General features: G+C 59.2%; 1 protein-coding gene across 11 annotated transcripts; it reads right to left on the bottom strand.

The window, feature by feature from the left end:
* C1H1orf159 (chromosome 1 C1orf159 homolog) lies at positions 1 to 22,723 on the bottom strand. 11 transcript variants are annotated; one of them, XM_047566034.1, is made up of 14 exons: positions 22,655 to 22,693; positions 16,350 to 16,729; positions 16,034 to 16,136; positions 15,807 to 15,931; positions 15,458 to 15,584; positions 13,246 to 13,321; positions 11,373 to 11,468; positions 11,026 to 11,091; positions 9,564 to 9,698; positions 8,839 to 8,864; positions 8,715 to 8,745; positions 8,419 to 8,509; positions 7,193 to 7,431; positions 1 to 134 (listed from the first exon to the last, which is right to left on the bottom strand). In XM_047566034.1, the coding sequence occupies exons 5-14, from the start codon at positions 15,527 to 15,529 to the stop codon at positions 43 to 45; spliced, it is 924 nt and encodes a 307-aa protein (XP_047421990.1). In that variant the 5' UTR covers positions 15,530 to 15,584; positions 15,807 to 15,931; positions 16,034 to 16,136; positions 16,350 to 16,729; positions 22,655 to 22,693; the 3' UTR covers positions 1 to 42. The 11 variants fall into 11 exon arrangements, with proteins under 11 accessions (XP_047421990.1, XP_047421993.1, XP_047421985.1 ...); XM_047566037.1 differs by having other exon boundaries at positions 16,577 to 16,729; XM_047566029.1 differs by having other exon boundaries at positions 16,034 to 16,729.
* Between the last annotated feature and the right edge of the window lie 2,458 nt (positions 22,724 to 25,181).

The following is a 25,181-nucleotide window of genomic DNA, read 5'->3' as shown; positions in this document are numbered from 1 at the left end:
TGGGTGATGCGTGTGCTCGGTCAGCGCAGGTGGCGTGATTTCTCAGGGCGTGAGCTGCGGGCAGGTGCCTTTATACCTCCAGGGCGGCTGGGGGTGTGGCCCGGGCTTCAGGATTGGCTGGCCTCCCTCTTTACCTGGCAGGACAGGCACAGCCACATGGGGGTCAGAGGTGCTGGGCCTGGGGGTCTGGACTGAGGTGGGTGCAGAAGCAGATCTGTCCACTCTTTTCCAGGTCCTGCTGCCTATGACCTCTGGGTGACCCACGGCAGGGCCCTCCACGGAACCCGCGAACACCTCCCAGTTGTAGCCGCCTGGCACCCCGCTGCCACCTGCCTCCTCAAAGCCCCACCACCCACCGGCGCCTGTCCCTAGGAGCCTCACACAGTGCTCTTCGGCTGCTGCCAAGTGTCCCACCCCAGTCCAGCCTTCCTGTGTTGGGGTCCAAGAAGTGGGGTGAGAGGTCAAGGCCAGGCAGGGCCTGAGCAGCAACCTTGAGGATGGGGTCAGGGCAAGGACGTTAGTGACCAGGCTGGTCACAATAGCTTGTGGGCAAGCACCTATCAGGAGCCCCCCACTGTATACTGTGGGGCAGGAACCGGGGCTGAGGGAGCCCCGCGTCCAGTAGGGGAACCCAGAAGATTTCCTGGCTTTGGCCAGTCAGCATGGGGCCCTAGCTAACCACAGGGCAAAGGCCAGGGCTGGTGCAGTGTGCGCCTGGGGCTGAGGCCAGGGTGGAGGCGAGGGGACTGCAACAGAGTGGGATGTGCCAAGCAGAGTGGCCAGTGACAGACAGCGCCCTTGCCCGCTCGCCGGAGGGCTCACTGGGAGCTGAAGTGTACTGCCCGCCCCCTCCAGCTGACCAGCCCCGGCTCCCTCCAATGGATGTTGACCCCTCCCCACCCCCTTGGGTTGTGGTCAGGCTCTCCTCCCTGCCCTGAGGCTTCCCTGCCTTCTTGCCAAGCACAGTGGTCAGTTCACCAGTGATCCTGGAGAGGTGGACCCTGCTACTAGCAGGAGCTCAGGTCCTGAGGTGGGAGCCCACGTATGGGCCTGTGGAGAGGGTCCACTGTGAAAGGCCCCATCCTGCGGGAGGGATGCCCCTGCTCCTCAGGGGCCACCCACCTGCAGGCATCGCTGACCACCTCAGTGGACTGGGCCTCGGAAGCCTCTGCAGTATTGCTCCTAAGAGTCCTGGTGCTAGAGGGCAAGACTCCCAGGGCCGGAGGGAGAGCTAGGGTGACACCCTGTCAGAGGACGGGAAGCTGAGCTCAGGAGGAGACCGGTTTCCCCACCTGCTCCATGAGCAAAGAGAAACCTCAGGGCCAGGAAGGGAGAGGGGGCCCAGAGAGGAGGTGGGGTCCCAGGGAGGAGGGGGGGTCCCAGGGAGGAGGGGGGAGACCAGGGAGGAGGTGGGGTCCCAGGAAGGAGGGGGGAGACCAGAGAAGAGGTGGGGTCCCAGGGAGGAGGGGGGGAGACCAGGGAGGAGGGGGGAGACCAGAGAGGAGGTGGAGTCCCAGGGAGGAGGGGGGAGACCAGAGAGGAGGTGGGGTCCCAGGGAGGAGGTGGGGTCCCAGGGAGGAGGTGGGGTCCCAGGGAGGAGGGGGGAGACCAGAGAGGAGGGGGGAGACCAGAGAGGAGGTGGGTCCCAGGAAGGAGAGGGGAGACCAGAGAAGAGGTGGGGTCCCAGGGAGGAGGGGGGGAGACCAGAGAGGAGGTGGAGTCCCAGGAAGGAGGGGGGAGACCAGAGAAGAGGTGGGGTCCCAGGGAGGAGGGGGGGAGACCAGAGAGGAGGTGGGGTCCCAGGAAGGAGGTGGGGTCCCAGGAAGGAGGGGGGAGACCAGAGAGGAGGTGGGGTCCCAGGAAGGAGGTGGGGTCCCAGGAAGGAGGGGGGAGACCAGGGAGGAGGTGGGGTCCCAGGAAGGAGGTGGGGTCCCAGGGAGGAGGGGGGAGACCAGAGAGGAGGTGGGGTCCCAGGGAGGAGGGGGGAGACCAGAGAGGAGGGGGGAGACCAGAGAGGAGGTGGGGTCCCAGGGAGGAGGGGGGAGACCAGAGAGGAGGGGGGAGACCAGAGAGGAGGTGGGTCCCAGGAAGGAGAGGGGAGACCAGAGAAGAGGTGGGGTCCCAGGGAGGAGGGGGGGAGACCAGAGAGGAGGTGGGGTCCCAGGAAGGAGGGGGGAGACCAGAGAAGAGGTGGGGTCCCAGGGAGGAGGGGGGGAGACCAGAGAGGAGGTGGGGTCCCAGAGAGGAGGGGGGGTCCCAGGAAGGAGGGGGGAGACCAGAGAGGAGGGGGGAGACCAGAGAGGAGGAGGGGTCCCAGGGAGGAGGTGGGAGACCAGAGAGGAGGTGGGGTCCCAGGGAGGAGGTGGGAGACCAGAGAGGAGGTGGGGTCCCAGGGAGGAGGTGGGAGACCAGAGAGGAGGTGGGGGTCCCAGGGAGGAGGTGGGGTCCCAGGGAGGAGGTGGGGTCCCAGGGAGGAGGAGGGGTCCCAGGGAGGAGGAGGGGTCCCAGGGAGGAGGTGGGGTCCCAGGGAGGAGGTGGGGTCCCAGGGAGGAGGTGGGGTCCCAGGAAGGAGGGGGGAGACCAGAGAGGAGGTGGGGTCCCAGGGAGGAGGTGGGGTCCCAGGGAGGAGGAGGGGTCCCAGGGAGGAGGGGGGAGACCAGAGAAGAGGTGGGGTCCCAGGGAGGAGGGGGGAGACCAGAGAGGAGGGGGGAGACCAGAGAGGAGGTGGGGTCCCAGGGAGGAGGTGGGAGACCAGAGAGGAGGTGGGGTCCCAGGGAGGAGGTGGGAGACCAGAGAGGAGGGGGGAGACCAGGGAGGAGGAGGGGTCCCAGGGAGGAGGAGGGAGACCAGGGAGGAGGTGGGGTCCCAGGGAGGAGGTGGGAGACCAGGGAGGAGGTGGGGTCCCAGGGAGGAGGTGGGAGACCAGAGAAGAGGTGGGGTCCCAGGGAGGAGGGGGGAGACCAGAGAGGAGGTGGAGTCCCAGGGAGGAGGTGGGAGACCAGAGAGGAGGTGGGGTCCCAGGGAGGAGGTGGGAGACCAGAGAGGAGGTGGGGTCCCAGGGAGGAGGTGGGGTCCCAGGGAGGAGGTGGGGTCCCAGGGAGGAGGAGGGGTCCCAGGGAGGAGGAGGGGTCCCAGGGAGGAGGTGGGGTCCCAGGGAGGAGGTGGGGTCCCAGGGAGGAGGTGGGGTCCCAGGAAGGAGGGGGGAGACCAGAGAGGAGGTGGGGTCCCAGGGAGGAGGTGGGGTCCCAGGGAGGAGGAGGGGTCCCAGGGAGGAGGGGGGAGACCAGAGAAGAGGTGGGGTCCCAGGGAGGAGGTGGGGTCCCAGGGAGGAGGGGGGAGACCAGGGAGGAGGTGGGGTCCCAGGGAGGAGGGGGGAGACCAGGGAGGAGGTGGGGTCCCAGGGAGGAGGTGGGGTCCCAGGGAGGAGGTGGGAGACCAGAGAGGAGGTGGGGTCCCAGGGAGGAGGTGGGAGACCAGAGAGGAGGTGGGGTCCCAGGGAGGAGGAGGGGTCCCAGGGAGGAGGTGGGGTCCCAGGGAGGAGGTGGGGTCCCAGGGAGGAGGAGGGGTCCCAGGGAGGAGGGGGGAGACCAGAGAGGAGGTGGGGTTCCAGAGGGGGGTGGGGACCAGAAGGAGGTGGTGACTGGAGAGGGGTTGGCTCCCTGAGGGTCCAGGCTTATGCGGGGATGGGGACTCCTGGGGGCACTGCCGCCGGGCCACTGGAGCCAGTCCTGTGAGCCAGGTGACTCAACATCACACGCCCTCCAGGAAGCAGGCTCCTGTGAACACTGCAACTGAGGTCACCAGGGTCCTCAGGGGACAGTCAGTGCCCAGAGGCGAGCGTGACATCGAGCACCAAGGAATGTGCCAGGCCTCACTTCAGGAAGTGGGGCCAGAGCCCCCATCTTCCCTGCCCAGGCCTGGGGGCGTCCCAGCCAGAGCTGACCAGGAGGTTAGGTCCTAGGAGGCTCCCAGTCAGCAGCGAGGGGCCTTGGTGGGCTGTGTGCAGGGCAGTGGGTGGGGCCCCGGTCCCCCATCAGGAGGAGGCGAACTAGCCAGTGCAGGACGTGTGCACTGGCACCCCAACAGGCTGAGCGAGCGGCAGGAGGCGTGTGGGTGCTGCCGCACACGGGCCTATTTCATTCTTCCGTCTCCTCTCATCTACTCGCACCGAGGGGCTCCCTGGCCAAGGCCCTCACTCATTCTTCCCCACCCTGATGTGGATGGTGGACACAGGAGCTGTCCTCGAGCAGGTGAGCCCAGGAGAGCGTGGCCCTGCAGGAGCACCGAGGCGCTCCGTCCAGGGCTCTTCTACTTCCAGGGCCATGGGTGAGGCTGGCCTCCCATTCCTGACATGCTGCTTGGGACCAGAGTGGGGAGGCTTTCCAAGCCAAGGCCCACCGGGTGCTGGGCACTCCACTGACTGCCCACCCTCCGAGTTGTTGCCCCTGAGGCTGTCTGCACGTAAACAGCGGGTGCTTCCCTGCAGGCCAGGTGCATGGACAGAGGCAGAAGCTGGCAAGGGCAGGTAGGCTCTGGGATGGGAGGTGTACTGGGGTCTACTTTACCCCACCTTCTGGGGCTGGCCTGAGGCCTGGTCCCCAACCCTCTGGGCAGGAGGCCTGGCCGGCCTTGTCCCTTTTGTACCCTGCAGTGCAAGTGCAGTCCCCAAAGGCCACTTGACGGTACCTGCTCAAAACCCCCATCTGCTGGGTCTGTCTGGTGCCCACTCCTCTGGGTTCAGAGCCCAGGCCCCAGCTGGCTGTGCACCCGCCACCCTGATGTCACTCTCTGGTCTGCCTGCTGAGTTCTTGCCCAGCTGATCCTTCCTCGGTCAGCTTGGGCACCCCTCCCCGTGCTGCCCAGTGAACACTGGGTGAGCAGGTAAGGGGATGGGGGGTTGCAGGGAAGAACGTGCAGGGCATGGGGCAGAGGAGAGGGCGAGGCCCGGAGAGCACGAGAAGGCCCTGGGCAGGGCAGCTCTGGGTGACCAGGGAGGGAGATGCCACCGGTGTCCCTTCCTGCCTTCCACCAGAAATCACGTGTGGCTGAGGCTGGGGCTCAGGGGTGAGCCCCTGCCTGGTGTGAGGCCCTGGGTTCCATCCTCAGCACCACATAAAAATAAATAAAGGTATTGTGTCCAACTACAACTAAAAAACCAAAAAACTTAAAACACCCAAAACGAAGAAATCACTTTGGGGTCCCTCCGTCTGGCTGGAGCACCTGCCCTGCTGCAGGTGCCTCAGGACGGCCTGGTCCTGGGTGCAGAGAGGTGCACTGGGCCGGGCTCCCTCCTGCAGTGCCCGCTGATCCGCACGTTGCCTCCAGGGCAGGGTCCCTGGTCCCCAGAACAAAAGGATGGGGGTGAGCCTGGTGGGAGCCTTGTTCCCACGCACTTCTCAGGTGGAGGGACCTCAGGCTGGGCCTTCCTGAGGCCAGGTGGCAGCAGGTATCTGAGGACACAGCCCCCCGGTCACGGTCTGTGCAGAGGGGCTGGGGCAGGGCCAGGACTCCTGGCATCCCAAGTGCTGGATGCTTTGCCCTCCTCTGGGCACTCAGTGCCCAGGGGAGGGGAGTGACTGCCTTGCTCCAGCTCAGCCCTCCTCAGTCAGTCCTGCTGCCAGTTGGCAAATGCCTCTATGCCCACCAGACCCTCCAAAGAGCCACTGGCCACGGGCTTGAGGAGGGACTGCTGCACTGGGCTCAAGGGGCCAGGGCACAGGGGTTTCCCCAAGGGTGAGTTTGGCCCCCAGAATGCTGCTTGTAGCCTCACCCTGGGGGTCTCTGGGGGTGTGAATGGGGCCTGGCAATGCCCTACCAGGTCTCCTTGGCCCTGTCTGTGTGCCCCTTGCCAGGCCTGGCCGTTCTCCAGAACAGCCTGGAAGAGATGCCCACGTCTTCCCATCTTGGGTCCTAAGGAGCCTTGGGTGGCCCTCTCCAACAGGGGACTTTGGAGCAAGCTGTGTCCTGGGGGATACCCTGAAAGCACTGGATGGGCCCTTGGCAGAGGCCACACGTGGTCCATGATTTGAGGCCCTTGACCAGGAACCAGGCGGTAGCACTCTAGGACCCTGCTGTCTCTCTGTCCCCTGCATATGGCAGTAGGGTGGGTGGCACCAGCCTGGGAGGGGTGGCACCCACACACGTTTAAAAGAACAGATGACCCTTGACCCTGAGGAGGCATGGAAGGAGAAGCTCTGGACAGTTTACTTGACTCAGCTTCAGATCAGCTCCCCACTTCTGCTGCTAGGCCAGTGGCTGGCCAGCCTCAGGGAGTGAGTCCACCACTCACAGATGAGGAGACGCATCACAGTGCCAAGAGCATGGTCAGGTCGCCCGAAGTGGGCCAGACTGAGCGGGACACCTGAGGACTGTGAGAGACCACTGAGTGTTGAGCCCAGTACACAGGAGGTGGTCACCATCAAGCCTCCTCTATAAGAAGACCTGGCTAGTGCCCCCACCCAGGTTGGTCATGTGCAGGCAGCGTCTGGTGGCCTGGGGCAGCTGCAACAGGACCACCAGGCCAGCACTGCTGGCCAGCATGCCCTCCACAGGCCCAGCAAACCTGTGGCGTTTAGATGTGGAGGCCCTGTGGATGGACACTCCACTGTGGGTGCCCAGCCTGGGTATCTGCTGGCCAGTCTGTCATGCCCGGGGGTCAAGGCCTGGGACTGGGACAGCAGTGCCTCAGGGCCTTTTCCACCTGATGAATTTCTGCTTAAAAACAGCAAGACATCAGCAGCACCAGAGCGTCGTTCGGCAGCTCCTGGGGACGTGTGGCTGTGGCCTCCCAGCCACCACAGAGCAGGACACCTGGAGGCCTGTCTCAGGCAGCTGGTGCACAGCCACATGCTGCTGCAGCCGCACTCCTCTTAGAGGTTGCGTGGGGTCCACTGGGCCTGGTGGTACTGGAGGGGGTCCTGCTGCCATGGACTCCAGAGGGCAGAGCGTCCCCTGGTTTTTCAAGGTGCAGAGCAGTCTAGGGGCCCCCACAGGCCCTAAAAGTTTGGCTACGTGGATCAAGCTGGGGCCACTAGGACTTTGCTATGTCTCCTGCAGGGCCTGAACCCCACACCTTGCTCCTGAGCCCCCCAGTCTCACATCTGCCTGCTCCTGGTTGGTCAAACCAAGCAGTGTGGGTGGAGCAAGAGGATCAGGAACCAGTGGGTGGGTTCCCACTCAGCCTGTCACTCACTGGGAGCCAGGTCCGGCCTGTCCCAAACCCCAGGTGACATGGCCCTTTGTGTGCAGGGCTCATCAAGGGGGCTGCTGGGCTCATTGAAGGGTCCTCTGGCCTCCACTGATGCAGGTGGTGGAGTCTTGGTCAGCTTCCAGGTCAGACGTTGCTGACACGGGCCTCCGCTGTGGAGAAGGCAGAAGGGTCCACGGCCCTGTCCAGAGGCCGCTCGCGCCTGACGTATCTTGGCTTTCGCACTGAAACGGGGTCAGAGATGAGCTGCGTCAGAGCCAGAGACACAGGTTCGGAGAAGGCAGGGGATGCAGCTGAAGATATGGGGCAGCACGGGGCCTGTTGACTATGACCAGGGAGGAGACAAGACAGTCCCGCCCCTAGAGCTCCCACAGGCTCCCACTTGTGCAAAGGGGCAGTTCCTCCTGCCAGATGCTCCTGGGAGCCCAGTTCAGCTGCTTCCCATTAGACCTGACTAGCACACCCAGTCCTGGATCAGGGCCCAGCTATCCCTTAAGACTGAGATGCAGACATTATGCAGTTCCAGGGGCTGGATGGTGTCCTGAAAGACAGGACCATGTCCGAAGCCACAGAGCCTGCAAGTGTGACCTCAATCAGGAAACAGGTCTGTGCAGATGTGACTTAGATCTCAGATGAGGCTGTCCCGAATCAACCAGGCAGGCCCTAAATCCAATGACCTGTGTCCTCCCCAGGGGGAAGCAGAGAAAAGAGAGACGTGACGGCAAAGACAGAGGTGATGCGGCCACAAACTCAGAGACACCTGAGCCCCAGGAGCTGAGGAGGCAGGACGGTCCCTTGATTTCTAACTTCGAGATGCCAGAGCTGTCAGAGAAAAAGCTCCTGCTGTGCAGGCTGCTGGGGTGTGCTCTGCCACGGGGGCCCAGCCACCGGAGGCACCTGTGTTGTTGCAGATGCTGTGGATGAGGCTGCTTCAGACCTGAGCCAAGTGCTGCTCCAAACAGGGTAGGCTGAGCCTTAGCTAAGACCTGCTCTGCCCCAGAGGAGAGGAACGCGCCTGTCCCACAAGACCTCTGCTGGGTGGGAAGAATGTGGCCTGGGAAGGGAGGTTGGGCGATTCTGCTGCGGGCTCATGGCTATGACCGTGGGCCAGGGATGGCTTCTCTGGGCACGTGACCTCTTCTAACAGTGGGTCACAACTGCTTGGGGGTGCCTGGCAGGGCAAGGCCCAGGGGCTGACCTGCTCCCTGTACCTTTCAAGCAGAGCTGGACTTGAGCAGGGCTGGAGGGGGTGCAGGGGAAGGTCAGGCCCTGTGCTGGGTTCTCCTCTCTCAGTCTCAACACCTGAGGAGGAAGGTGGACAGCATACAGCCACAGAGATCGACAGGGACCAGGGATGCCTGCTGAGCGCCTGTCCCTGCCTCATGCAGTGGTCTCCTCAGGACCCCAAGAGGTGCGCGTGTGTGTCTACGGACAAACCTGGAGAGGGTCTGGCATTTGGAAACTGGCCCAGAGATGAGAACCCCCAGGTGATGTCACCTGCCTTTACCTGAGGACTGTGGTGGGGGGATCATCGCAGCCTTGAAAGGAGAGGAAGGCAGAGTGAGATCTCGGGAGCCTGGCATGGGACACACAGCCCAGGATGCTCAGCTCGGAGGGTACAGGTTACTTACGACTTCGCCAGGCTGCAGGGCCGGGGCTGCAGGAGAAGAAAGCAGCACGTCAGCCTGTGGTCAAGCAGCTGCCTGCATCCTCTGAGGTCCAGGGGCAGCAGAGTCTTCCCAGGATCCCGGACGGGTCTGGTCCCACCTCCAAACTCTGCCCAGCATGCGCTCAGGCAGGACCCAGCCTGCTACGTTCACAGCCTGCATCTGGCGCAGGCTGCCCAAGCGTCCCGGAGGAGCCACCTCCCAGACTCCTCCCTCCCACTTCCCCAGAGAACACACAAGCCACACTCCTTGGGTGGTTTCTCTGCCTCTAAAGAGAACAGCATGTGGGGGGCAGACCCCTCCATCCTCTGGGTTCCCACAGGTGCTGCAGGTGAGGCAGTGGCCATCAGCCCCAGGTGAGTCCTAGGACCACGCGTGCCCCCACTGGGGTTCCCTGGACCACCTGGGGTGGTCCTGCCAGGGTTCGCTCTGCTTCAGGGGTGGCCTGGGAGGGCAGGAGCGGGAGCTGGGACCCCACAGAGCCGACTCCAAGCCACCTGTCTTGACTGGAGGCCCAAAGACCCTAAGCAGCAGAGGCCCAGCCTTGGACTCTCAGGAACTGAAGCTACAGTAGCCCCCGGAAGGTACCCAAGTGTTGGTGGAGGGTGGGCAGGGAGGGGTCCTGGCACTTGCTTGTGTCCTTCAGGAACCACCTAGGCCCCTGAGTGGGAGCAGGAGGAGCGAAGTACCTTTGTCTCTCCTGGAGAAGACCCTGGGGAGCTTACTGGAGCGCTTGAGGTAGAAGAACCCAGCCACAGAGAGGATGAGTCCCGCGCTGATGAAGAACGTCCCCAGGAAGAGGGAAGCTGCCACGTGGGGACCCCCTGCAGGCAAACCAGTGGCTCCAGTGGCCAGCCTGACTGTGGCGTGCACGGTGCCCAGGGTCCTTGCCCAACCCCAGGCCAATATTCCCGAACACACCTGAGCCCTCACAGGGGCAGCCAGAGGCAGGGAGAGAGGGCTTGTACAGGGGCCCAGGCTTCCCGGGGAGGTGGGAGGTACTCCAGAAGTTCCAGACCCTGGGTCCCCCCTAAACTGTGCAGGGTCAGAGCTTCAACCGCAGGGGGTGCTTCTGCCATGCTTTACCTCTCAGGAGCTGGCAGCTGCTCCTCGCCCACTATGCCTGCTCAGGGCCAAGGACTGTGGACTATGTGTGACCGTGGGATGGAGGACATGCTTCAGGTGCCTGGGGAAGCTACGTTTTCACTGAGGCACAGGTGCCCTTGCCGTCCAGCTGGTCCTGTGCTATAGGAGGCCATGAGCTGTCTGAACTGGCCCTTCTCTAAGGGTCACTGCTCTGTGCTGCTGGCTTCCACAGTCTGGGTCAGTGCTGGACCTGAGGCCACCCTGGAGCTCACACATACTTTCCAGCGAGGGGAGGGCCAGGCTCAAATCTTTGGGAAGGGCTGAGTCTCTCAGAACAGAACTCTGAGCCTAGGATCTAGGACCGCGGTGCAGCGCAGGGCTGCTGGATAAGGGTCTGAGATGATGTTCCCTCACAGCAACTCGGTTACCTCAAGCAAAGGAGGAGCCTTGCTCTGGAGCTGGGTCCCCTCCCTGACTGCGGTGCCCTTCTGCTGGGTGCTGGCCCCTCCCCCAGCTCCAGCCTGTCCGGGTCATTCCCTCTCACCTGGTTCCACCCTCCTCAGCCATGCCCGGGCACGCCCCCACTGGCCTGACCGGGTCCTCAACTCAAGTAGACTGCAGGACTGGGAGAGGTGACTACCTAGAGACAGGGGCAGGAACTCCTGGGGACATTCAGGTGCAGTGGCAGGCATTTCTGTGTGGCCTGTAGTCTTAGACGCCTACACCCTGGAAAAGCTACTTGGGATGGGCAGTCCCCATTCTCCAGGGGAACTGCTGGGGCCTGAGACCACAGGGGCCATGGCAGCCATGGACTGAGGCAAGGACCAGAGAGAATGTGCAGCAGCGAAGGCGTCCACTAACAACAGCCCTACAGACAGTGGGGGAACGTGGCACCCACCTCCACCAACCTATCTCATGGTCAGGTTCCTGCCACAGAGCGCATGGCCAGGCCTGAGAGCTGACCTGACCTCCGAGGTACCCTGCAGCAGCAGGGTCTGTGCTTCAATGGCTCTGAGGAGACCCCACCCCCAGGCCTGCTCTGGCCAGGTGAGTGGACAGACTTACCAAAATGCGGCCGTCCAGGCAGCCCTGTGCTCCTGTTCACGGGGAACTGCCCACTCCACGCAGCAACTGTGGAGAGAAGAGAGAGGAGCCCTGCGCCAGGCCCGGGGCCCCAGCAAGGACCCCACAAGCCCGAAGGGGATCCCAGGCCAGACACCAGAAAGCCTCTGTGCCCGTGGACAGAGAACTCAGGAGAGAGGGTTCCTAGGAGCTGTTTGCCAATGGATATTGGCTCTGGGGCAAGGGGGGGCCACTCTGTGGGGACAAGGACAGCAACTTGTCCTTGAGTGTCCCCATGTGAGAAGTCCAGGAGCTGGGAAGGGCACGGAGGGGGCAGTCTGGAGACATACGGTTTCTGCACTCGGAGCTGTTATAGCCCGGCAACGTCCCATTCCTGCACCGGATGCAACTGGTGCTCCCATCCGCGTTCCAGCGCCTGTAGCAGCCTGCTCAGAGGATGGGCATTTCTCAACCAGGCAGAATCCAGGCCGGCTCACCGTCTCCTGGAGCCTTTCTGTATCTCTGACTTTATAAATCAACTGTCACTCAAAAACATGCACAGGAAGTTTAGGCGGAACAAAAGGCTCTGACCCCACAGGAAGTACATCACTCCCTCTCACCCCAGGTTCCCATGGAGGCTGCATCCTGTCCTCAGCAGACAGTTCAGAGGCTGGTGATGGGAATCTGAGATTAACAGTGTGGTGGCCTCATGCTCTGGAGAACCGGAGGCTAGCCTCCACCCCCTGCCACCATGCTGCTGCCTCAGGCACTGCACACTCCCTGGGCCCCACCCTTGCACCCCCCAGGATCTCCCTGCAGGATCAAATTTCCATTTCAGACTGTCACCACCACTCCCTGCCCAGGTGCTGGCACAGCTTAGCTGCCTCCCGCTGGTCAACGGCATGTGGGTGGCTGTCTTCCAGCTTCCTGTAAGGGCAGCGACTGGGTCTTACCCCTGTACTTCTTCCCAACATCTGACACAGCACTAGGGCTGGAGAGACACAGGGTCCATAAAGATTGACTGAAAGCTAGCACTGGGCATGGAGCTGTATCTGGGGCTAAACCACAAGCCATTCATCATGAAAATTATTGATGTTTAATCTAAGCAAATGGGCCTCGGTGAGAAGACAGAGACACATCACCACCGTGGACGGGCTAATAGCACAGAGCAGCTCCAGTGACTCTGGTCAACACACTGTGCAGGACCCGAGACCAACTGCTCTACCTGGGTGGAGGCCACCTGCCCTGATGTGGAATCACAAAACAGGCCTCTGCTTCCTGCAGGAACAGGTCCCTCACAGAGCTGTACTGTGGAGGACCAAGGTCCTTGGTCACTTCCTCTTCTCATGCTCAGAAGCCACACCCTGCCCCCAAGTCTCAGGTGGACCCTACACCAGCCTCAGCCCTCAACCCCAGCCTCCATATCTTGGCCATGCCCTTCTTCTGTGGCATCTGACAGGGTCCTGGGGTGCCTGTGAGCAGCATCTTTCTTTTATGGGTACCACGGACCCCAGGACAGGAGTGCCAAGGCCTGTCCCTTGAAATGAGGGACAGCACTGAGCCATCCCAGCCCCAAGCCCACCACAGCCAGCTCCATCACCTATCCCAACCAACTGCCTCTCTCCCATGAAGACCTGCCACAGGATGAACAAGAGAGGTGCTGGCCCAGCATCTTCTCATCTGTGTCCTCCCCTTCTGCTGACTTTTCCCACCAGCCCTGATCTCCAGCTTCCAGCTGCCTCTGGACAGTCCCTCCTCTGTGGCCTCCAAGGCCTTCTGTGGAGCAGGTGCTCACCCGCAGCGTTCTGACATTGGGCTGGAGTGCCTGTGGTGTTGAGGGGCAGCCTGGCCTCCACTTCTAGATGACAGGAGCAGACCCCCTCCTGGGAGGCCAAAAACATCTCCAGACATTGCCAGGTGTCCTGGATCCTTTGGTAAGGGCAGCTGAGTCCCACTCCCCACCTGGCCTCCTTGCAGTGCACTCAGCCCTCTGCAGAACAGTTCCCTGCAAGGAGTCCCTGCCCCAGCCATGACCACCAGGAGATGGCAGCCAAGCTGCCCACAGGAAGAGGGCTCGGATGGCCCCTTCCACCCCTGGCTATGGCTCTGCAGCACACAGGCACTCTATCCTCACTGCTGAGGACACATGGCAGGGACACATGCCGACCATGGGCTGGTGGCTTGGTTGCTGGTCAGGGGCCTGCTTGCAACAAAGCAGCTCACCTGGGCCACACAGGCCTGTGCCTGGGCATGTGGTGTTGGCGTCCATCACGTCCACACAGCACTCAGGCTGCTGGGCCTGGAGGGGAGACAAGCAGGCAGGTTCTGCAGAGGGCAGCACTGTCGGTCCAGCCTCGTGAGCACGAGATGCCCACAGCTCTGCCTCTTCTAGAGATAGCATTAGGTGCCCACCTTGCCCTCCTGGCCAGAAGCAGGTGAGGACTCACACCTGCCCCTGCAGGAGCCCCACTATGGACAGCCCCCAGGGAAAACATCAGTGCAGGGCAGAATGAGCCAAAGCCCAAGGAGGCCCAATGCAGCAGGGTGGGGACTGAACTACTGACCAGGCACATCTCAAGAGTGCCCCGTTCTCCCCCATGGTCCTCAAAGGCACTGTCTGAGCTGTACAGGGCATGTGGTCAGTAAACACTTAATGACCACATGAACTGCTCGGGGCCCCAGCCTATCCAGACATGTCCCATAGTTGTCTCCTCACCCCAAGGGCCAGGCAGGAACGGCCCTGGGTGCCTCATCTGCATAGCAGCCTTGGGGTGATTGGGCTCAAGACTTACTGTGCATTGGAGAAAGCGCAAAAGCAGGTCTCTCTGACCTCTTCCTGCCCTCTGTCCCTCAGGCAGACCATGAGGTCCCCAAGAGAGAAGTGCCTTACCCATGCCCCAGGAAAGGCAGATACACACAAAATCTCAACCAACCGGCCTGGCTAGGTCCCGGTTCATGGCCATCAGATCACACCCTCCGTCCAAGCACACTTGGTCAGGGCCATCCCTCTTCCTCAGGCCTGAGCATAATCACACAGGCTCTGCCCCATTTCCTTGGGGCTCCATTTCCTTAACAAAGGCTCTGTGTCACGTAAAACGCACATTTAAATGCTTTCTCTATCCATCTGTCCCTTGTGGTAGGACAAGTGTCTCAGTGGCAAACCTCGTCTATGTGGGGCAGGAGGGTGTCCAGCCCCACCTAGGGAGACGTCCCAGGCTGTGGGTGTGCGTTCCTGGGACCTCCTCTCCCCAGCCCTGGAGACCTCCCTAGGGAGGCTGAGCTGGTCGAGGTCCCTCTTCTGCAGGGTCTCCCTGGTGGGGGCAGGGCTGTTCAGCCGCGCCCTCTCACCTTCTGGGCCACAGGGCTATGCTGGGCAGGCACTCCTATCAGAGAACCATTGGCACCAGTCACCCCACAAACTGCAGTGCCAGTTTTTTTTTTTTTTTTTTTTTTTTTTTTTTTTTGCGGTACTGGGGATGGAACTCAGGGTGTTGTGCTTGCGAGGCCAGCACTCTACCAGCTGAGCTATCTCCCAGCCCTGCAGTGCCAGTTCTAATGGCACTGTCATGAGAAAAAAGGACACCCCTCTAGACGACAACAGACAGGTGCTGGGGGCTGGGGCCCAGGGCCTGCCCTGTGTCCTGCCGAAGCTTGGCACCACCAGTGTACACCCGCGGGGGCGGGCACCTCACTGATGCCCACCTCGATTCCAGCCATGCCCCTGGAGTTTGCAGCTCAGTCCCAGAGGCCAGAAGTCCAGGGGAAATGCACTCACGCCCCACCCTGGCGCCCACTCACAACACACATGCTGAGCACGGTCTTCACTGACAGACCTCGGGTAGGCGTTTCCCAAGGTGTGACTCTCCTGCACTGCTGGGTCTTTGTTTCCTGTGACTTGAGCCTGGTGAATAGTGAGGGGCACCTGGGGTGCATGAGGGTCACGGGCAGCATCAAGGCCACACAGGAGAGCTGTACCCTCACACTAGCCTTGGCTGGGTCAGCGATGGATGCCCCACCCTCTTGCCACCTGGCCCTGGCTCAGCCCTTCCAGACACCAAAACTCAGCACACTGGAGGGCCACCAGCTTGGGAGAGCCACAATGCCCTGCCTGCCACTGCCCCTCTCCTGAGCAAGCAGCAAGTGGGCAGGCAGCTCCAGGCGGCATCTGCAGAGACCCTGTGCTGGCTAAGAAACAAGGAGTTCTGGCAGACGTCCAGAAGGTAGAACCGAACACAGAACAGCCACCACAAGGGGGCATGTCTGCAGCCCTCTGCAAGGCACAAGACCCTTGGACCTCATCAAGGAGCTCCATCAGCGTCCTTAGGGCTGAGTGCCAAGACCCCTAAGGTCAAAGGGTGAGACCCCATTTAGGGAAGGGGCCCACTGCTTCCCTGGAGGATGGCAAGCCACCTGGACCCATGACAGGAACACCAACCTCGCTTTCTGTGGATTTGCTGGCAACTCCCACCAGAAGGCCAGCCAGGAGCGTGAAGCGCTGCAGTGCCATGCCAGGAGCCAGGGCACAGAGGGGCCTGGAGAGAGGGCAGTGCGGGGGCGACAAGCTGGAAGAGAGAGGAACATGGCAAGGAGGCGGGGCCATGGCGGGAAGGGGTGGGGCTATGAAAGGAGCGGGTCTGAAGGGGGAAGGGCATCGACACCAGTGGGCGTGGCCCCAGAGTGGAGAAAGGGGCGGGCCCGGCGGCGTGGGTGGGCTGTGGCAGACAGGGGCAATGCACAGGTCCCTGCCTTTTGAGGCCCGTGGGTGCGGTCCAGGGCACCCTTACCTGCCCCTCCAGAATAAGAGCTGCAGACATCCGCTCCTCACCCAGGTGGTCAGTAGAAAGCTTGGCCAGGGGGCTCAGAGTTCATGGGCCTGACAGTTGTGCTCTGCAGGCCCAGGGTCCAAGGCCTGTGAATCAAGACTAGCAGGTGAGACCTGCTGCTGGTCACGGTAAAGACCACCTCCCCACTTCCCCAGCAAGGTGCGTCCAGAGCTGGTCGGAGGGGTGACCTGATCTCTCTGCAGCAGGTTCACTGGGTTGGTGTCTTGCAAGCGAGGTCACCACACCTCTGGTCTCAGGGACCAGATGTTTTCCCTGTGGGCAGCCAGGTACCTGGGGCAGGCAGACATGGTAGTCCTAGGTAGAGGGATCCAGGGGCCAAACACATCGCAGACTTCGCCCTAACACTTGACACCTGACCACCATGTGGCTTAGTACTCACACCACGTTTGCTTGTTCTGCTTTTTGGTATCGTTGACATACATGCTTTGCTACTGGGCTGCACCCCCAGGCCTTTCTATTTTTTATTTTAAGACTGAGACTCACTCAGTTGCTGAGGCTGGCCTGGAACTTGGGATTCCCCCTGCCTCAGCCTCCCCAGGTGCTGGGATCCCAGGTCAGCAGGCCTGGCTTCACTTCACATTTCTAACACGAGAGAACGAGGTGGGATCATCACACAGGCTCGAGTGATGTCATCTGCACTACTCAACAAATTTAAACCACAGGGTGACTCTGCCCAGACACTGCTGCGTGTTTTCTCGCAGGTGAGTCACCTCCAGGAAGACTGTGCACTTGCTAAACGCGGCTGCAGGGTGGGAGCAGCACGCCGCAGGGGCACCTCGGCGCCACGGACATCTTTTCACAGCAGCAGACGCACTTCCTTTCCATGGTCCTCAGGAAGAATGCAAAGGTGTTCCCACTTGAGGCTGCAGAATGAGGGATGAAGCTTTCTGACTGGCCCAGAGTGTGGGCGAGTTCTCCCTCGGGGGTCCTGGGGAGAGGACTGTGGGGTCCACACAGCCCAGGAAAGGGCTTGTGTCTGACCTACAATTTGCTTTATCCCACATTCATCCAGGTCTGTTGGCAAAGTAACCACTCGGCATGGGTGAGAGGCAGCAGTCAGGCCTACAGGACAGTTTCCCATGAAGCCAGGTCCAGAGCCCCTCCTGCCTACAGTGATGCTTGCCTTCTAGAAGAGTCCTAGCAATCCCACCATAAAAACACACACTTCATGGTGAGTTCTTTTTGTCTGTTTAATGTGTGCTCCACAGAGACCATCTCCCCCTGCCCTGGGGATAACTGGTGTCAGGGAACCTTATGTTCACTCTCTGGGAAAGGTAGCCAGGGTCAGGTCGACACAAAAGGAACCAAAGTCCGAGACTTCAGTCACACTTGCATCTGCTTAGTCAACTTTATTGGGGTTCAACTGGCACACAACCATGAACACTCACACCAGACAACCTGGGGCATTGGTGACTGACCTGTGAGGCCACACACCAGCAGGGCGTCCGCGTCACAGCCCTCCAGGCCCCTCCTCCTGCACACCTTGGCCCAGGTGCCCACTGACAGGCTGTCACCACAAATCCGTTCCTAGAACTTCTCACAAAGGGATCACAGGCACGTAGGCTTTGTGTCTAGCTGCCGTCACATGGCACAAGGGCCTTGGAAGTGTCCTGTTGTTCTGTGGTGTCTGTGCCTCTGGGTGGCTAAGTGGTGCTGGACCCCCTCTCCTTCACTGCCCCCCGCTCTCCAGGTTGCCTCTCCCTGTCTCCTGTCTTTCCCTGCCTTGCAGTAAACCCGTTCTAACCACCCCCCTTGCTGTACTTGACTCTGTGCTGGGGCAACTGCCCTCCCTTTAGGCATCATAACCACTCCACAGCCCACCCATGGCTGAAGCTGCGGGAGGTCAGGCCACAGGAACCTGCTTTTGGCAACAGTGTGGGCAGTTCTAGGTCACATGCATATCCAAGCTTGAGAATCAGCTTGTCAGGTTACAGAACAGGCTTGCAGGAGCTCTGACAGGGAGGACGATCTAGCCACGTCAAGCCATCTACTCCAAACGTGCTCTCCCCATGTCATGTCACCTTAGCTTCCCACAGCAGGATTCCATGGTTTTCAGTGAAGAGGTTTTCCGTATCTTCTATTAGACTTATTAGTAAATATTTTATTTCTTGGTATAATTATAAACAGAAAAGAATTTCTGATTTCATTTTCCAATAGTTTGCTAATATATACCAAAAGAGTTAATTCTACACATGAACTTTTATTTCCAAGATCTTCCTGATTTTATTTACTATTCTCAGCAATTTTTTTTTAAGTATTTCTTAAGGTCTCTATATAACCACATCACTCACAAATGCAGTTTTACTTGTCCTCTATGATCTGATGAAACCAACCGTTTTTTACCTTTCTGACCTTACTGCTTGATTTGAGGGATACATCTTTCACTGCTAAGAGCAACACCTAGTTAGGTTTTTCACAGAAGCCTTTTATCACACACACCAGGCTCCCCTCATTCCTAGTTTGCTAAGAGGTTTTTTCTTCATCATGAAAGGGTTTTAAATATTCTCAAATGCTTTTTCAACATTTATTGGAGTGATCATATGCTTTTTTCTCCTTTATTAATATGGTCACTACATTATTTGATTTATCACTGTCCTATGGTTTCAGCCAACACAATAAAAAATAAATAAAAGCCATAAATATTAGAAAGGCTCAGCAACTTAGTGAGGCCCTGTCTCAAAATAGGAAACAAAAACAGGCTGGGGACATGGTTTAGTGGTTAAGGGCCCTTCAGGTTCAATCCCTGGTAAAATAAATAAATAAATAAATAAAGATTTGAAAGGAAGAAGTAAAACTGTCCCAATGCAGATGATACAATTGTTTACATGTAATCCTAAGGAATCTACAAAACAAAAACCCTACTGTAACTCACAGAACTCTGTGCTCTAGTTGGTAACTTTGTTTCCTACAGAGCTGGAGGGATATGATGAACAATTTTCCAGGTGCTCTGCACTTGTACACTGGGGTTGAACGAAGAAGGAAATGAGTGGCAGCTGGTAGGCAGCAGGGTCTCACCCCTAGAGCAGCAAGTACGGAACAGCAGGTTCAAGGTCAGAGGTTAGACATGCACGCAATCAGATCTGTCAGCAAGTTCTGTCCATGGAGGTCCTAGACGCAAAAGGAGCACCTGGATCCAGATTCTACTTTCTAAGAATGAAGGCTCCCTGGAGAAGTGACTGATCCCAGGGCTGGGGTAGGAAACACATAAGCATGAGCCCAGAGTACCTTACAGCACAAGGAAGAAAGTGTTCAAAAATAAAAACAGAGCCACAGCAGCCAAATGAAGATGCTCCAACACCAAAGCTGAGACCACACAGCAGAAGTACATGGCAGGGCCCTGCACCACAGCCAGGGCAGGAACCAGTCAGCGAGTGGTGCGTCCACACTGGCGACAGTGCGTGAACCACACACAGCCAGGGCACGGTGCATCCACACTGGCGACAGTGCGTGAACCACAGCCAGGGCAGGGTGCGTCCACACTGGCAACAGTGCATGAACCACAGCCGGGGCAGGGTGCGTCCACACTGGCGACAGTGCGTGAACCACAGCCAGGGCACGGTGCGTCCACACTGGCAACAGTGCATGAACCAGTCAGTGAGTGGTGCGTCCACACTGGCAACAGTGCATGAACCAGTCAGCGCGCAGTATGTCCACACTGGCTACAGTGCGTGAACCACAGCCAGGGCAGGGTGCATCCACACTGGCAACAGTGCGTGAACCAGTCAGTGCGCGGTGCGTCCACACTGGCAACAGTGCGTGAACCAGTCAGTGCGCGGTGCGTCCACACTGGCGACAGTGCATGACTGATGGACAAACACATGAGGAAAGAGATGTGCTTTACAGAGGAACCCGACAGCATCCCCAGCTTGGGCGGGACAGGAACTCAGACTCTAAGACATCAGGGACAGGGAAAGAAGCAACTACGCAGCAGATACCTGCAGACACTGTCTCCACCAGGCCGGGGTGTTCTGTGGACGTCAGAGACGCCCTGAAGCTATGTGATGGCATCAGCACCTCACCTGATCACCACACTGATGAACCGGACAGTTCACCATGTCAGTCCACCTGACAAACCCAAACTAAGGACGTTCTATAAACACCCCACCAAGCCTCCTCAGAACATAAGAGTTCCCCACACAGTGAGTGAGACACAGCCACAGCACGGAGCAGACACAACAACCAAACACAAGGTGGGGACGGGACAGCCTGGCAGTAAGGTAAGCCTTTATCTCAGGGCAAGTGGGTCTGTTCCAAAATAAAGTCTAAATCTGTCCCAAAATAAAAAAGTAAATATACCATTGATAACATGAATAGGCAGTTCAAAGAATGGGACTCCAGAGGCCACAGTAGGAGGATCACAAGTTTGAGGCCAGCCTTGGCAATTTAGTAAGGCCCTGCCTCAAAATGTCAAAAATAACTGGAACACAGCTCAGTGGTAAAGCACCTCTGGGTTCAATCCCCAGCACCAACAAAGAAGGGGAGGGGGGATACTTGCAAGACAAATATGACCTGACAAAAGTCCCGTATATAGACGGGACTGTTACAACTCGGTAATAAGAAACAGGGCCACGATTCGAATCCCAGGTGCCTCAGAGAAAGAAAAAAAAAAAGAAACAGGCTGAAGACTTATCAGACACTTTAGAACAGACATCTGCGCAGGTCATACACGGAAGGAAAATGCAAGCCCCCATCACACCAGGGGAGGCGAATGACGGCCACCAGACTCGGATAGTGGGGACGCAGGGCAGCAGGACTGCATCCCCGTCATGGCGGCAGCACACCTGGGCATCTTCCAAGAGAAACAAAAACACATGCCACAAAAATGTGTCCAGAATCGCACACATTTTCAGTCACACCAGAAATGCACGCATGCGGCTGGGGGGGGGGGGGGACACAGCAGTGGGGTGTGGCTTCATCACACTACAGAAGTGGTCAGGGGGCAAAGGCTGGCTGAGGCAAGGTCCTGGAAGGCCTGGAAGGCACCCGAGGGATGACAGACAGGTTCTACATCTGACAGGAGAGTGGGTAAGTGGGTGGATGTGCTTTTCAGAACAGATGGAACTAGACACGAGATCTGTGCATCTCGCTGGACATAAATTACAACTGAACGACTAAGTGTAGTTCACTTCTACTCTGAAAATCTCATTATTGCCAAAAAGCTGAATCTCTACAAAGTGATGAAAGATTTGGTGAGAATTTAAATTGTACCATGTGTCTTTCCCCAAATCTTACTTTCCTTAGAACTGGCTTCAATGAAGAAACAATCCCTCAGGCCACCATGACATTAAATAAGTAACACAGGAAGCTAACTGTGTGGATCAAATTAGTTTGGGCCAATTAGTAAGGGACTGGGAATTGGCAGGACAACTCTGTAAATAGGGATCATACAGAGTAAGTGCAGTTCCAGACAGCTCTAGCTGAAAAAGGGCATGGGACAGGTGGCTGTCAGCTTGGTTCTCACAGTGCTGACCATGCCGAACGCAGCACAGGTGATCAGTCTCCAGGGCACCCACTTGGGTATTGCTGTCATCTTCACAGCAAGCCAAGAAGCCATGTGAAAGAAGTGCCCAGAACCAAAGAACTTACCCTCCAGATCTAAAGTCCTATCTTATGATTTGACAGAAAACAAATGCTGCAAGTCATTTGATGGGCTGTAAAGGAAACATTCTAGTCCACTGAGGTGCGTGCTCTTGCAGCCACCAGAGCAGGGCTGGACCATCTGGGGCCTACCCGCACGGCTCCACCCTAAGGATGCCAAGACCTCAACGATATGATTGCAAGAGGTTGTTCTTTAACCAAGCTACCTGATAAATCCAAGTTAGCATGGAGAACAACCATGATGCAGGGAGGGGGGCTGGGAGGTGCCTTTGGCATGAAAGGATGCTTCCTGTGGACCAGATGGCTCAGGTGACAAGCAAGACATTTGCTTACTTGGCTTTCAGGAAGAATATTGGGAACTGGATGTGTGTGTGTCAGGAAAAGACAATCCAGATCTCATTTCCTTCTACGAGCTCCTAAAAATAAAGTAGTCATTAATCCTGGCCCAACACAAACTACAGGTCAGTGGCTCTTAAAGAAATAAAACAGGAAAATGAGGTGAAACGTCCTCCCCAGCCTACACCGCCGCGGCTGGGCCTTCGGGCCGGCACTGGCTGCCAGGTTTCCCCAGCTCAAACCAGGGGGAAGAGCTGGGGCTGGGCGGCGGGGCAGGGGCTTCGCACGTGGGAGGCCAGGGTTCAACACTCAGCACCACGAAACCCTACAACACCAACAAAACCGAGAAGCCGCGTCTCTCCCTTCTGCCTCGCCTGTATACTGTGTCCAACACTAAGAGACGGCGGGAACCACGAGGCCCAGTCGGACGCCTTCAGATTCGGCAGGACCCTGCAGTTCAGAGTTCAGCCAAAAGATTTTGGGGCATTTGCCGACACGCGGTAAGAGACGCATCCACACCACTCGGCCCAAGCGGCACGGTGAACGCCGCTCCGGCGCCGTGGCCGCCTCTGCTGGAGACCCGAGTCGCTGACCGCATACTGGGCGGCCCCGGGACCGAGGGCCACTCCCGCCTCCCCCGAACCCGCGCCCTGCCGGTTCCAGGGCGCCTCCGCGCAGCCCTCCGGCCCTGCTCCGTCCGCGCGCCCACCGCGCTCCCTCCCGGATCCCGGGCGAGGCGGAGACGGACCGCAGGACAGGGGGTCGGTCCGCTGAGCCTCAGGCGACCCGCAACAACCCCCACATCCCGGCCTTTGTCCATCCAGCCGCCCCTCTGGCCCCTGTCCCTCACTCACCCAGCGCCCCCGAGTTCCTCTTTCGTACCCCCCGCCCTGCGGACAGCAGCGCCGCGCCCCCTGGGACTTGTAGTCTCTCTTCCATCCCCGCCCCGGCGCTGGCGGGTGCGGCTTCCCGTAAGAGACTACAACTCCCGGCGGCCCACGCGAGAGACCGCCTGCCGGGTGGATCCGGCTAGAATTCTCGCGAGGCTGAGGGAATGAGCGCGAAGTACTGCGGGAAATGTAGTCCGGGCGACTGTGTCGGGAGTTGGAGGAGGACTACATTCCCCGGGATCCCTCGGGTGGCCGTCGTGGGTGTTGCTAGGAGACTTGCCCCCAGCGACGTCGCCTCCTGCCCCCGCGTCTGGGGTCCGCCCGCTCTCCGATTCCTGAAGGAAGCCCCGTGGAATCGTGAAGCCAAGGCGGCCAGCCGAGGCGCCACATCCTTGGGACCTTTTCCTGGCCCCGGCGGGCCACCGAGCCGAGCTCCGGGGCGCGCAACGGGGGCGTGCCGAGGTCCCCGCGTGCAGGCTTTGGCTGAACCCTGCCACCTTGTCGCCCACCCCCGCCACGGTGGAGACCTCGGCGGCTTGGCCGCGGCTGCCCGGCGCGCTCCGGCTCCCCGGGGCGGGGTTGTCCCAGCGGGCAGCTCCAGGGAAGGACACGAAGGCCGGGAGTGCCCGAGGGGGTGGACGCGGGCCTGGGCGGGTTGGCCGCACCGGGCGTGGAGCTGCCGCGCGCGCACGTGCCTGCACCGCGCTCGCGCACCCCTGCCTGCGGGCATAGACGGGGTCTCTGAGCTGGTGCCGCGGGTCCTGCGGGCGGGAATTCTCAGCCCACTCGAATTCCCTTCCCTGGACTCTACCCAATCCCAGTGGCGCCGGAGACTGGAGACTCCGGGATGGGGGCGCTGTGGTGCCTCCCCTGGTCAGCCCTGACCACCCCTGACCCCGGGGCTCTGGGGCGGCAGGACTGTCTGGCCTCCCAGTAGGATGGGAGCCCTGCTGTGAGGTCTCTGACGGCGCCTCGCGGGTGCGTGCGGCCCCCAGGGTGTTTTGGCCAATGTTGGGGAAGGCTCTCCCTGCGAAGAATGTGTGTGCGCAGATCGCAGGCCTGGATCACTGTCCCTGCGATGCCCAGGAGAGAGGGCACCCCTTTCCTAACCTGGGATGGGGAGATGGGTGTTCCAGTGAACCGAGGCTCAGGGGCCACGGGAGGCTGTGCCTGCCTCTCCCAGCTCTCTCAGCCTGCGCCCTCTGTCCCAGCAACCTTCGCCCAGTGGCTGTTCCCTTTGTGGAGGCCACAGCAGGACCTTTATCCCAAGTTTAAATATCTAGATATTTCTTTCTTCCTTTTTTTTTTTTTTTTTTTTTTTTCTAGATATTTCTGTGGAAATAGAGCTGAGAGGATATTTTCTAAGCCGGAGAATCGGGCACCAGAGGGACAGTCGTGTTGGTGTCCTCTTTAGACTCCCAGGGTGCCCCTCGGGCCCTGTGTTGCAGCTGTTGACGTCATCTGTCTCCAAGTATGATCCTGGAAGTGGCTGCAAGTTCTTTTGGCCACCAGGCTTGGGCGAGTGTGCCAGAATCACGGGATTGCTTGAGGACTATGGGTTTCAGAACAGTGCAGCTGCTGATGGTGACAGTGAGACCTGCCTGGGAACAGGGTGGCTCACGTGCACTGCTTGGTCAAGCGGGACTGTCCAAACAGGCACTGTGGCACATGCCTGTAATCCCAGTGGCTCCCAAGGCTGAGGCAGGAGGATCACGAGTTCAAAGCCAGCTTCAGCAATGGTGAGGCGCTAAGCAACTCAGTGAGACCCTGTCTCTAAATGAAATACAAAATAGGGCTGGGGGTGTGCTCAGTGGTCCAGTGCCCCTGAGTTCAATCCCCAGTACCCCCCCCCAAAAAAAAAGGCAGGGGGTACTGTCCTGGAAAACTGTGGCATTGGTGGATCATGGGAACAACACAGCCCACATCCGCGGAAGCCAGGCCACACCACAGGGCCTTTGCTGTCTGCAGGGATTTCTTTAGGCCCTGCGCTTGTCCTGCTTTTTTGAGGACCAGAGGACACGAAGCTGCATTTCAGAGATGTGGGTTTCTTTTTTTTTTTTTTTTTTTTGTGGTGCTGGGGATCGAATCCAGGGCCTTGTGCTTGTGAGGCGAGCACTCTACCAACTGAGCTATCTCCCCAGCCCGTGGGTTTCTTTTTTTGTTCAATCCCTCCCACCCTGGTTCTCCCATTCTTCCTTGTGACCTTTTGATTATTCATATTTGGTGCTTTCTGCATAGGCATAAAGGTGGAATTCTCTGTGGTGTATCTGTATGTGTAATGTATACGGCTTTGTTAACCTCCTGCCACATCCCTCCCCTCTCCCCTCCCTCCTGTCTTCTACTCCACCCATCTTCCCTTTATGGTTTCTAATGCCCCTCCCCTTTCTTTCCCTATTTCGCTCTAGCTTCCACTTGTGAGAGAAAACATCAGCCCCAGGGTAGAGCACCCCTGGGTGCTAGATACACTAGATGAGTTCTTGCTGAGTGTGCG

This window comes from Sciurus carolinensis, chromosome 1 (assembly GCF_902686445.1).
Source record: "Sciurus carolinensis chromosome 1, mSciCar1.2, whole genome shotgun sequence".
NCBI lineage: Eukaryota > Metazoa > Chordata > Mammalia > Rodentia > Sciuridae > Sciurus > Sciurus carolinensis.
Note: the sequence above shows the minus strand (reverse complement) of the source record. Positions and strands in the feature narration are given on the sequence as shown.